We start from the raw sequence: 13,703 nt of genomic DNA on the forward strand, positions 1-13,703 counted from the left end.
ATTATCCCATTATCTGCGATTTAAAAAAGAACTTTTTTGGGTTTGAAAAATCATAATTTTTTTTAAAAACGTGATTTGGGAATTGAATTCAGATTCTTTTCTGTTTTTTCTATTTTTTAAAAAATAAATGATATTTTATTTAATTTTTTAAAATTCTAATTCACAAAATTAAATCTTAAAATTTGCACTATAAATTAAAATTAAATTCTCATTTTAAAAAATCGAACATATCATCAAAACATAATTTCAAATTTTCAAAAACTCAGAACCCAAACAAACGTGCGATAAAAAGCAGAAAAAACTCACCTACGCAGAGCCACGCTGATGCGACCCAACATGTTGTCCCATCAAATGAAGTCCCGAAGAGTGTGGGACACGTTTACACGTACACTGCATGTTTTGGGCACGTGAGAGAGTCCTCAGGATAGCCAAACAAAAAGACTCACGCACCATATATATTCTCCCTCACAACCACCTCATACAACTCTTTACTCTTTCCTTTGTAAACACACACTCTCTCACTCTCCCTCTCTTTTTGTGTTTGGTCCGTTCCTTTCAATTCATTCCCTTGTCCCCCCACACGCACACTCTTTGACTCTCCAAGAAGAAGAAGAAGAAGAAGACGAAGAAAGGGACCAAACGTGTTGGTCGGGTCATAACATAAAGAAGATTATCAGCAACAGCAACAGCAACAATGAAACTACCTTGGAGTCGCACCTACTCGGTAAAAGAAGCCATCATTATTAAAAGCCCTAAAAACCTTAATCTATCATTGTTTACGCTCTCTCTCTCTTGGCTCCATTTTTGTACTTGCCAGCCCCACTTTCGTTGGACTGTATGTCGGGGGAAATGGGTTTTGAAATTTTTTTTTTCTTTCTCTTTTCAAGAATGTTGAGATTGTCTTGTTTTTCTTTTACTGTTATGATGTTATGGGTGAATATGGTTTGATATTCTGGAAAGTTTAGTCTCTGTTTGGATAAAACCTATTGTAGGTTTTGCTTGCAGAAGTTTCTTTAACGGGTCCAAAAAGAGAAAAAGAAAAAGGAGAGTGATGTAATCAATGTCCACAAGAAAACAAGAAAAATTGCTAAACTGCTTTTCTTTTACCTTTTCAAACTCTCTTTTTTTTTTTTTTTTTTTTTTTTTTTTTTTTTTTAAATTTTTTTTCAAACTAAATACTAGATCTATTTTCCTATGCATGTACCATACACATTCGATCGTTGATTTTTAAAAAAGTTGTTAGTGTTTTTCAAAACTTGTAAGTTGTATAGAAGTCGTAGATGCATCATATCTCAAAGTTTATACACATTATTATTATTATTATTATTATTATTATTTTTTTTTTAAAAAAAGTTTATACACATTATTACGTTTCTTTTGTTTGCCTTTAATTTTTAGCTTTATTTGTTGTGAGAAGTTTGCTGTGTGTGTTAGTAGAGGAGTTTATTTACTGTTTACTTCTTCCCCATATTATATACATCTATATATATTATGAATTTATTATTATTTTCTTTTTTCTTTTTCTGCTTCAGTTATTGTATTCCGCATTTTTTTGTTGAAAATTTTGTCTTTTTTTTGTATAAATATTTTTCTGATTTTCTGCATGTTGAATCAAAGTCATCTTCTGTCCCTAGATACTATTGTTCACACCTTGTCCTGGGATCTGGGGCACTAACTTACGTAAAATTTGAAGCAGCCAGACAATCTTTTGGGGCTTTTTCATTACAAAGATGATCATAAGAACTTGGGAATTTGAGGAGACTTCTAATATGATGAAATGACCGGATTACTTGCACTTTATAAAAAATAATAATAAAAAAAAACAGAAAAAAGAGAGAGTAAGCGTTTGCCTTGGCAATACACCTCTGTTTGACAGTAATAGAAAGAAAGCTAGTTTACTAGCTTAAAAGAAAACTCCAGCTTCATACTTGCAATGGAAGCAGGTCAAATTAAACCCTTGCCCTTAGTTTGTAGTTTCTATTTTATGTAATGTTATTTGAAATGAGAAATGCTACATGAATTCCCAAGTGCACACTTTTTGATGTGATAGTGAAAATCATCATTGGATCCAAAATCCAATCATGATCCATTTGGGATTTAATGGACTACGTCATGGAGTGCACACAGCATTTTTCATTTCAATTTGTCTTGAGTTGGTGGATACTTATATACTTTGGTATTTATTGCTACTTACAGCCTGCCCCCCCCCCAAAAAAAAAAAAAAAAGTTTTAAGTAGCATGGATACTGAGAAGCGATGTCCATATTGTGCAATATACATGCTATACTTGATTGGTAGGATCCTAATTCCTCACAAATAACATGTAAGCATAAAGAAGGGAACTGTCACACTGGAACTGTCACACCCCATGTGATGGGTCTTTCTATGCACACAAATTTATTATTATAATATTTTATTTAGTGGGATTCAGTTCCAATGTAATGCCTCGGGGACCAACATTTAAGAAAAGTTTGTCATATAAGTTAGATACTATTGTGATAAGATATCTTCTCTTGATAGGTAAAATATCACTCATGCACCTTGTATGGTCATTTGTAAGTGCTTCCTAAAATGTATCGGTTATCTTCAACTTTATAGAATCCAGTATAGGAATAGGTATGCATTCAATGTACTTCGTCAAAATATACAAAATAACTTAAATTTCTTGTCAAGCCCTTTAGGCTTTGGATGATGGTCTATGTTCTTATTGCCATTGTTGTCTCTTTAGTTGTTGATTATTGGCAATTTGGCACCATCATTATTTTGATTATAATGATTCAGCTTTCTAGTCTTGTTGGTATTCTGATACTTGTCCTATTTGATAATTATCCATTTTCTTTTAGCCTTGTAGGTTTTAAAACAAAGGTGCTTGTGTATTTGATGTCACCCTATTGCATTATTCCCCTTGCATTTTAATCCTTGTTTTGAGACCCTACATCATGTACGTTCTTCAGGGCACACAGTTATGTGCCCCTTTTATATTCCATTATTCAGTTTTGCCATTCTAAGTTTTATCTAAGAGGCTGTATGTAACAACTCAGGGAAAATCACTAGCCACATCTGCGCTATCACTTCAAAAGGACTAGTCAGTTTGGAGCTTTCTTAGAATCCATTATAAAGCTCAGTCTCACCTAATAACTAGGCAATGTGAGACTTAGCACTCATGACTATCTTTATAAACCACCCACTCTATGTGGGCTACTCATATTTTCAATATGGGACAGGGGTGTTACAAACTCTCTTTCTTAAACTTATGACGTCCTCGTCAGGGTCACTTCATACAGTGCTCCAGTTCCACATGGCCTGACGTTACTAGGATGGCTTTGATATCATTTGTAACGATTTAGGAAAAAGCACTAGCTACATCTGTGTTAACACTCCAAAAAGACTAGTCAGTTTAGAGCTTTCCTAAAATCTATTATAAAGCTCAATCTCACCTAATAACTAGGTAATGTGGGACTTAGTACTCATGACTATCTTTATAAACTATCTACTTGATGTGGGCTACTCATCTTTCCACTATGGGACCGGGGTGTTACACTGTATAAGTTTCTGCACGCCACACTTCAATTACTTCAGAAACTAATAATATTACGGTTGTTTTTCTCTCTGTATTTTAGCTTCATTTCTTATTCTTTGTAGTAATCTTTTACTCGGTCAGTCTATAACTATGTGGTTTCAGGTCTTATGTAGACCATTTAGACCTACATATTCTTGATGGTGTTTAGTTAAACTGAATTTTATATACCATCGCTGTTGTAATTACATGTTTGGATGGGGATGGAAAAAAGTATACAACTTAAATTCAGCCCAACCCTGGGGTGCTTGTTGCTTGGATTGGCCTTGGTTTTAGGTTCAGTCCACTAATTTTTCCAATTATGACCTCAAAATTTAGGAAGGATCCCCCTCCCACCCAATCGAATATATGGGAAGTTATGCACCAATCATCTAGAATAAGACTAGTGATCTAGTTTTCGATTGAGAAAATTTGGTATGATCCAGGATCGCGATAACCAATTACAGTATTAGTGTCATGCTGATCTTCTTGTCTAGTAGGTATAACTGAGTTTTGGGTGAAGTTTTTAATTGGACTTAGCATGTTGAGCACGTTGTGATATTGTGGCATTTTTTTCTTTTCTTTTCTTTGAGAAGTAGGAGCAAAATGATAACATATATTGGTTCGTTAATTAAGTAGAATATGTTTGTTTGTTATCAAGATTGGTAGATTTTTCTTTTCAGTCCCCTAGAATTTTTAATTTGTCAAATGGTCTTTACCATTGGAAAACATTGGACATTGGTTTGGCTGCTTTGTTTAGAATTTAGAGCTTCTATTAGTTGCCGGATTTTCCAGCAGCAATCAAGGTTTATTTAACCTGAGGTAAGTGGAGAAACTTACCCTACTTTTAGTTAGATGACTGCGGATTTGAATAGGTATGTTGGTTGGAGGCATGGTGCTTACTAAGGAACAGATGGATAGGTAAATTCCAGGACTAATTGTGAAAGATATGACTAGGATAAAGTCTGTAGCCACTCTTTTTAGCTTTCTGCTATTATATGAAATTTGCCGTTAACTTCAAATTCAGTCCCAGAAGGTTTAAATCTCATATGCATGTTGTTCTTCTATGTCGTAGTGTAATCTTGAACATGAATATTATCTCTTTGATGTGGTGTAGTAAGACCATGGGCATAAACACTGAATTACTACCTATTGCAAATGCATATTCTATCTTCTTCATATATCCACAATCCTCAAGATTGATGTTTTTCTCCTAAAATTAAAAATTTATTGGAGAACCTTAAACACCATTTGTAGGATCAAAATGCCATTTCTACTCAGTGTTGACACAGTTCTATTATTGTTACCAGAATCTTCATGATCATGATCACCAATAACAAGCTCTTCCATCTTCTGCTATCATATCAATCAACAGTTAGGCTACCTTCACAAGATTGTAATTGCCACAAATAGACGCCTTCACTGCCTTAGTCCTATGGAAACACCATTTGTGCATTTTGCCTATTCTTTTTTGGTATTCGTTTTATATTTTTTATAGCATCTGTAGAAACATCTTCTTGTTAATTCTTACATAGAGGAAATTGCAGAAGCTGGTGGCCTAAGTGGCCTTTGTTCATTTAATAAGTCCACCTTGTTTTTAGTTCTCAAGGCAGTGAACTAAAGAACTCTGCCTTGATGCCCTTGTGCTGTCTGCCTTGTTTGTAGCATCTCTAGGAACATGGTATTTTGAATTCTTCCATGGAGGAAATTGCCGAAGCTGGTGACCTAAGTGGCCTTTGCTCATTGAAGTCCACCATGTTTTTAGTTCTCAAGGTACTAAACTAAACAACTCTGCCTTGATTCCCATTGTCCTGGGTCCAAACCGCAAGCCCTTTTGTAGAAAATTACTATACAAGGACACCTGATATTGTTGCAGATTCTTCCATAGCAGTACACGCTGTATCTAAGTACACAACATAGCAGTTATTCTTGCTATATTACCGTCACAATTATTAACTTGTTTCAAGGTATAATTCATCATGTATCTTCTGTCTTCATTAAAGTTTCATGCTCAAACAATTTGAATTGAATTGGTCCTGCCTCTGCAATTTGTATATGTATGAACGATGATGTGTATTTAAGTTGTCTGGCAGCATGAATAATAAGTTTATGTGGATCACAGAATTTATTACATCAGCACCGTCATTTGTGTTTACGCTAAGTGATGGCCAGACTAAAGGAACCAGATATTTTGATTGTACTTAATTAAATTTCATTAAAGTTGTCATTGATTAGTAACTTTTATTTGGTATTCATCTGTGTTACTCTTCCATTTTGCAGAATAAGCCTTGTGACATATGTGGTGATGTTGGTTTTGATAAAGTCCTAGCTACTTGCATTATATGCAATACAGCTCGTGAACATGCGTATGATAATACTCTTAGCTCCCTCCACCCCCCTCTTCTTTTCCATCTCTCTCTCTCTCTCTCTCTCTCTCTCTCTCTCTCTCTCTCTCTCTCTCTCTAACATGTGTGCAATTTGCTTTCACTTTATATCCCTCATTTGTTGGCTAAACAATGTCTTCTGATTATATTCCTCATTTTTGCCTTTTTCAGTTATTGCATGCGGGTCTATTCCCTTGATAACCCAAAAGATTGGACTTGCGAATCATGTCTTTCAAGCAACATAGTTTTGCCTGAAGCTTGTCGGAAGAAAGATATGATGAGATCTATGACATTGGATACCTCTGAAATATTCTGCCGTGCTGGTATGGGTACAGCAGGTCCCAGTTCTGGGGGGCAGGTGTGTTTGAAAAGGCAAAAGCCTGTTGAAACTCACAAAGTGAAGTTCCTTCCTCATGATGAAGCCATTAAGCTATCATCAGCAGCCACCAAAAGAGGAACTCCTTTGCAGACTAATTGTCGCTGGAAACCTGGTCCATCGTATTCCTTGGCATCCTCGCAGAGGACTCTAGTTGGATCCAGAACCACCACTCCTAAGTGCTCCACTTTAAGGGAGAAAGAAAATCCTAGTCTTGGACCATTAGGACTTGTGAAACCTCCTAGGCATGGTGGTGTACATTCAATGATTAATCAACAGGCACCTCGAGCATTAAAGAAATTTAAAGGTGATAACTCTTATTTATTATTATATATATATTTTTTAAGTGTTCAAGTTTTAAATCAGTTATTGCAGGTATTAACTCATATATACATATATATATATATATATATGATTTTGAAGCAAGTTCAGTTATGGATGGTTCCCTCTTCTTAGCCCGGAAACTGAAAAAAGGTTTTGAAAGGGATGTGAAGAAAAGCTGAGTCTCGCAACATTTTGTGAGACTGTAACAGATTTTATGCATTTTTCTTTTATTGATAACAAATTTTAGGCCCTTGTCTTGATTAAAGGTGCTATATATGGAACTTTGTCATCTTATGGATGTAATTGCTTTTATGTACTCTGCCTGCCTCAGATCCAAAGGCTCCTGCTAAAGTAGTTGAAACTCCTAAAACCAATGTGGAGAGAGCTGCAAATATAGCATCACGTGCACCTTCAACATCAAAAAAATGTCTGCCTATCAGTACAGGCAAGACAACATTTTTCATATGTTATTACTTTCAGTTGTTTTTGCCTTTAGCTTAAAGATTGTAACTTTTTCATTATTGAATGTAATCTCCGATTTTTATTGAAAAAGAAAATATTGAATGAATTGTCCCAAGTTTCAATGAAGAGTATGAAGTGAGTAATATATAATGTCTTACATATAATTGCTTTTACCTTTTTTGTCATCAGGGGAGGAAAATTTGTTTTTCAAATTAGGGGTTTACAGATCTAGTTGCTTTTGCTGGAACCGAAGAACGTAAAATGAAAAAGTAAATAATCACTACAAGCATCACACTAGTAGGAATTACTCGTTTTGAAAAAAACAATAAGGTTATGTTTGGTACGTGGAATGGCTATTCCATTAGAAAATGTAATAGTTTTTATTAGGAATGAAAGGTGTAATAGAATAACCTTCGTATTAGAGTATATGATAAGCATCTAGCACTTGGAATAGCCATTCACATTGCCCATGATGGAATGACTATTCTTTAAATTGAGGAATAATTATTCCTCTCAAATTGCTATTTCATTCCACATTCTTCTCTTTTCAATAATAACTATTCCTTTGCCTAATGGAATAGTCATTTCGCATATCAAATGTAACTTAAATCTCTAGGGTTTGACAGAAAACTTGAAACCAGCTGTACAATTGTGATAATATGTTAGATTATAATTAATAGTCATTGCAGTTTATATACGGTCCCAATGAACCAACTGTAATAACCCTCAATTGTTAATCATTACCGTTGAAAGAAATTAGTTTGGACTATACATTATTACTTAATATTAATAAAAGAACCATAAACCCTTATTATTTGGGCCCACAGATAATTTAAAAAGAAAAAGACATATCAACAACACTGCTGTGGGATATTGTTTCTGCAGGGCTGTGAACAGTAAATCTCAGCAAGTAAACTTCAATTTAACTGCGTCATAGGAGCCACAACATAATCTTGCCACCAAATTGAAGCTTGGGGTTGCTAAATCTGCTCCTTGTTTCTCATACAAAGTTTGAGTGGCTGCTTTGTATCATAAAAACAATCTTGACTTTACATTATTCAAAAGTCAAGTGATTTTTTAAGTGGATCAATTGTAGACAATGTGCATACTTGAGGCTCTCCCTTTATAAAATCTTTCTTAAATTTCAAAAGAAAAGAGAGAAAAAAAAAAAACCATTCAAAAGTCAAAGTAACTGAAAGATACTGTATCTGTTCCACATACTTTGCATGTAGGTTGCCCTCAAATAGGTTAGAGAGGAAAGAGATAGATCTGACTGGTCAATATAATTTGCGTACTTCAGTTCTGCTTTCTCTCTTTAACACATTGTAGATATTGATCTAGGACTTGGTGGCTCAGCTTAAAACTTCCAAGTTAACTCAAGTTAAATAATTTTTACTTAGTATTGCTGAAAACAAGGTATTGTTGCTTTTCTTGGTAGAAAAAAATTTGTTATAGACTTGCTGGGCTCAACTAAAATCACCTGCATTTGAACTGAGAATGTTACTTAAAATGTCAACTGAAAGATTTTAAATTATTTTTAAAACACATATATTATTATTTGTCATATCTATTGGTTCAGCCAGCAATCATTTTTTCTTCTTTCAAATATAATAATTCTGTTAAAAAAATATGGTCTTTATGGCATTATATCTAGGGCAAAAAGCAAATGACATTATATTACTTTGTGAATTTTAATTAATTGTGATATCTAAAGTTTCGAGGTATAAATAGTGGATTCCAATGAGTGATGTGACATGGGATTGTGTGAAGCAGCTGACACAATTCTTTTTCTTTTTTTTTCCTCCTTTCAATAAAGATTGCATCATCACTTTGCAAATCCAGCAATGAACAAGTCCTCTTGACAGTTATCTGTGCTATTAACTGTATTGTTTTTTAAATCTTTAGATACAATTTAATTATTGTATTTGCTCTATGTTAGTAAACATGGCTCTTGCAGCTGCCACAAAGGAGGTTGTTTGTGGGAATCCACCGATGAATGCCTGTATTACTGCCATAGAAGTTGAAACTTCTAATACGAAGACGAAGAAGACTACAAACAAAGCATCACATACACCCTCACTATCAGGGCACTCTCCACCTATTGTCAGTTCAGGTAACGGAATTCCTATTTATGTGTATGAATTTAATATGAGCTTTTAGGCTCTTTGCATCAGTGTTTAGCTATATTTATTGCTGACCTCAAATCTGTTTACTCGTGCTCTCTTGGGAAAATGGTTATGGCGCTATGCTTTTGGGATAAGGGATTTGTAGAGAGCGGCAGTGGATTGTAAATATGGCAGCTTCTGGGTTGGATGGTGTTCTAGTGAGTTTAATGTGTCGTATAGGGTTGGTTTATGGGAATTTATCAGGAAGGGTTGGGGGGAATCTAGAGTTATTCAGTTTAGCACGCTTCAAAGACCCAGATAATTTATAGCTTTCTAGTGACTCTGATCAGTGGAACATTCATTTAATTAGTGCAGCTCAGGATTGGGAGGTGGATGTGTTTACCATATTTTTCAATTTATTGTATTCCTTCAGACTGAGATGGGGCGGTGAAGACAAATTGTGATGGGCCCCTTTCCAAAAAGGTTTTTTGATGTCAGATCGTTCTTAATGTCTTTATTCCCCATGATAGTGACTCCTTCCCTTGGAGGAGTATTTGGCGAAGTAAGGTTTTCTTGAGATTCGTGATCTTTGTTTGGTCAATCACTTTAGGGAAGATCTTTACTTTAGATAACTTAAGAAACGACATCTCATATAGTAGATCGGTGCTGCATGTGCAAGAAGAATAAGGAATCTGTAGATCACATTCTACCTCATTGTGAGACTACTTATGCCTTGTGGAGTTCTGTCTTCGGCTTTCATGTGTTAAAGTGGGTTATGCCTAGGCGGGTGGTGGATCTCTTCTCTTGTTGGAGAGGGTACTGTTGCTCTTCTCAAAGGCAAGCAGTGTGGAAGATGATCCTGTCTTGCTTAATGTGGTGTATTTGAGAGAAAGAAATGATTGTAGTTTTGAGGATTGCGAGAGAACGGTGGTGAAACTAAAGACCTTTTTTTTTCAAAACCCTGTACCACTAGAGAGCCGCCTTTGAGTGCTTTCATATTACTAGTTTTAATGGTTTTCTTTATCTTTTTTCTTTTCTATTTAGGTATCTCTCTTGTATACTACCTATGTACTTCAGTTGTGTCCTTTCGCTTTTTAATAAAAGTCATTTACTTATAAAAAAAAGAAATTAGAAATGATGGGAGTGAACAATTTTTTTTTTTTTGGGCTTTATTAAAGCTGTCTTTCATCATTTAGAAATCATCTGCTTCGTTCTTATTGGGACACATCTATTAAATGCAGTATTTCTTATTTAAGTGAACTCAAAAGGTAATCCATCAGTTGGGAATTTTATAATATATATCTTTTGATATATATATATATATATCTCTTAGTGATGCCCTAACTTTATTTCAGGAAAAATGGCTCTTGTGGCTTCGGAGGAGGATGTTTCTGGAAAACAACCAATGGATTCCTTAATTGATAAAGAACATGGAACGTGTACTAAGAAGATAGAGGAAGATATTAACAAAGCATCATGTACGTTTTCACCACTGTTGCATACTTCACAAACTGTCAGTTCAGGCAAGAGAATTGACTCTGTTTGCTTATAAATCTTACTAATATGAGCTATTGGGTCTTGCTTCTCTTCTTTTTCATTTTTATTATATATTTTGAAGTTTTAACATAAATTTAACTTTGAAAAGACAGAACAATGCTTCACTTTATTTTAGTTACACTTCCTAAGTAAAATTAATTAATTTAGGTCTTATCAAAGTTGATGATGAAGTTCATAAATTGCTGACGCGAAGACACATATCATGATATCTAGATTTGGCATGATTTTATTTACCAAAAAAGAAAATATATTATATAATTTTCACATTGAGCAAACTAAGTCATAATATCATCTCATAATATTAAAATTGTGTTATGGTTGGGAGCATAGTTGGAAATATGACTATCTGGTAATCTGATTGCTTTACTAATTGCTGTTCCTGTGTTTCTATAGGTAGTAACTTCCAAGCTGATGCTGAATGTAAGAACTCTGATGTTGAAGAAAGAGACTGGCTGAATATGCTACCTAAATTCAAGCTATATTGTGATAATCTGCCGGCTCTACATATTACTTGGAAGTTTGTAACCAATCCTTTTATGATTTTGTGTATAATCTATTCTTTCTGATGTTGGAAGTCATTCATTCATTACAGGAATTCGTGGAAGTAAAATAAATTATGTCTAGTAGATTGTCTCTTAGGATGCACAGGGCAGATTATGTTCCTAATTTTGGCTTGTTCATTGTTTCTTAATGTGTGCATGGTAGATACTTTTTCTTATGTATTGTTGCATTTAAGTTAATTCTCCATACTGTGCAAAATATGCTAAGTTCGTTTAGGTGTTTGCTCTAGCATCTAATCTTGCAATTGAAGTTTCCATTGCTTTCCTGCTCTATAGAGTTTTCATTGATTTTTCTTTCTTCAGGGGAGGCTTTCTTTTTACTACTACACCTAAATTTTTCGGTGGGTTCCAGGCTCAACCTGCATCCACCATCAATCGCGAAGCTTACAAGATTTCACAAAGAATGCCTCGAGTCCTTCAGGTTAAGCTGCTTCCTCAGTGCCAACTTTGGGAGGAGCCGTTCCAGAACAATGGTCCTGATCTTAATGACATAGCTTTATATTTTTTCCCTGCTGATAATATTGAGAGGTTTGCTTTAGCATCTAATTTTTGAGCGACAATCTTTCTTGCTTCCTTTTGTTTTAGAGTGACAACCTGTTAATTATACAGTTTTTTTTAACTTGTCTTCTGTTGACTTACAGATCCAAAGAGACCACTGCCTGCCTGTTTGAGCTGATGGAGGCCCACAATTCAATGATGAGAAGCTGTATTGGTGGTGCAGAGTTGCTGATATTTACATCAAAACAGCTGCATGTGGACTCACAGAGTGAGCTATCTGTCTTCCACAGCTTTTGGTTTTCCTGCAGTTTTCTATATTTTCTCGCTGGCACTTCAGTTTTCCCATAGATGAGCGTACTTAGCACAACTTTTTAGGTTTTGTGATTTTGTTTTGGTAGAGATTGTCCTGATTGATGGTGAAAATACTGTGGTGGAATTTAGGATCATCGACTGATATTCTGGTGTTGTGTTCTAAGTGCCAAGATTTTTGTAACCTGACTGAGGAGAAAGCTAGGGTTACGAACTAGCAAAATTGTCATTTCTTGACCGCAATGAGAGGGGAAGGAAAGAAACGTAGCCTTGAAAGTATTTTAAAAAGAGCCTTTATATGTTTGATGAGCTCAATATACCTAAACCGATTTTTATAATCAGAAATTAATAAATAAATAAGTAAGATTGTTGGTATACTATTATAGGGATCTGAAATTGAAACTTCTATTCATCTTGGTGGCACAGGGGAGGCCTAAAAATTGCTACATACTTTTAGATTTATTAACTCTACAAAATTCTCTTCATTTCTAGTAACTAGGTCTATACATCTGAGCTTATTTGATGGATTTCTATTCATTTATATGACATGAAATTGTGCACATGTCATGTGGACAGGAAACATGCATCCTTATATCTGATATGGACTATAAGCCGTCACATTTTGGAGGTGCCATTGCAGGAATTAGGTCCATCTTTCATAGGACTATGGGAGTGTCATTTTTAGATTAAGAATTTTCCTTGGGGATGCATAATGTCATTTTTGTGCATTTAGGACATAAGGTCATTTTACTGCAGCTTAATGGCACCATTTTAAAATTACCTTATTTGTTATGAAAATGGCAGAGTTCTTCTTGGGAGTCTTTCGCCCTGTAAAAGATAAAAGACTCTTCACAAGGTAGATGAGGAACACGCTACTCAGAACTCCACCTTGCAAGGCCTCCATACCCAAAAAATGTCTGCAGTGTATAGCAACCTTCTCAATGGTACTCCTTGAGCAATACAGTTGGTTCGCCAATGTACAGATTCAGAATTCGCTCGGAATATATCGTGTACAGACTCCTCACCCGCATCATACGGTATAGAATCTTTTTATACACTCCTTACATTAAACATTTACTGTATAATTCAGTTGTTCACAAATTGAAATGACAATTTTAAGGTCCAATTGTCTGCTTGTTCAGCTCCAGCAAAATGCTGTCACTTCCTTAAACCTCCTTTTAATTCCCACGTATCCTCGTTAACGTCGGATTAGTTGACTTTGCTTGCACAGCACAATATCTAGGGTAGTCTCCTTATGTGAAAATATATGATGCTTTTGTGGTGTGTAGGGTTTTTTTTTTTTGTGATTAATAAAGGGTAGGAGAGGGTGACCAATTGTGGCTATTATGCATGGATGCGGCCATAGTAGACTAGTAGTACCTATTCGTTGGGAACCAATGTGACGAGCCTAGACGGTGAGAAACAAGCTCGCGCATGCATGGCATCCTAAGTTCCCTTAAACTTCAGACACTTTAAAAAAATGATACACATATATTTTTATACAATCAATTTCAAAGAACTCAATATGGGTTTCATAAATTCAATGGTAAATTTGAAAATGAGATGTGTAAAA

At 35.0% G+C, this 13,703-nt stretch overlaps 1 protein-coding gene across 4 annotated transcripts; it reads left to right on the forward strand.

Annotated features, from left to right (window-relative positions):
* The first annotated feature begins 509 nt into the window (after window positions 1-509).
* On the forward strand, window positions 510-13,317 carry LOC133875871 (uncharacterized). 4 transcript variants are annotated; one of them, XM_062314125.1, is made up of 10 exons: window positions 510-724; window positions 5,836-5,921; window positions 6,111-6,622; window positions 6,971-7,084; window positions 9,041-9,214; window positions 10,562-10,729; window positions 11,157-11,280; window positions 11,627-11,851; window positions 11,965-12,089; window positions 12,935-13,317. In XM_062314125.1, exons 1-10 carry the CDS (start codon window positions 695-697, stop codon window positions 12,988-12,990), a joined length of 1,614 nt encoding a protein of 537 aa, XP_062170109.1. In that variant the 5' UTR covers window positions 510-694; the 3' UTR covers window positions 12,991-13,317. The 4 variants fall into 4 exon arrangements, with proteins under 4 accessions (XP_062170109.1, XP_062170111.1, XP_062170110.1 ...); XM_062314127.1 differs by having other exon boundaries at window positions 10,562-10,684; XM_062314126.1 differs by having other exon boundaries at window positions 9,059-9,214.
* Window positions 13,318-13,703: the final 386 nt, after the last annotated feature.

Source organism: Alnus glutinosa, chromosome 8 (assembly GCF_958979055.1).
Source record: "Alnus glutinosa chromosome 8, dhAlnGlut1.1, whole genome shotgun sequence".
NCBI classification, from domain to species: domain Eukaryota; kingdom Viridiplantae; phylum Streptophyta; class Magnoliopsida; order Fagales; family Betulaceae; genus Alnus; species Alnus glutinosa.

Excerpts from the sequence above, each read along its gene's own strand:
- LOC133875871 (XM_062314125.1), top strand. The coding sequence starts at position 695 with ATGAAACTACCTTGGAGTCGCACCTACTCG. Across the intron at positions 6,623-6,970 it reads AGCATTAAAGAAATTTAAAG|ATCCAAAGGCTCCTGCTAAA; the intron begins GTGATAACTCTT and ends TGCCTGCCTCAG. Across the intron at positions 10,730-11,156 it reads TTCACAAACTGTCAGTTCAG|GTAGTAACTTCCAAGCTGAT; the intron begins GCAAGAGAATTG and ends GTGTTTCTATAG.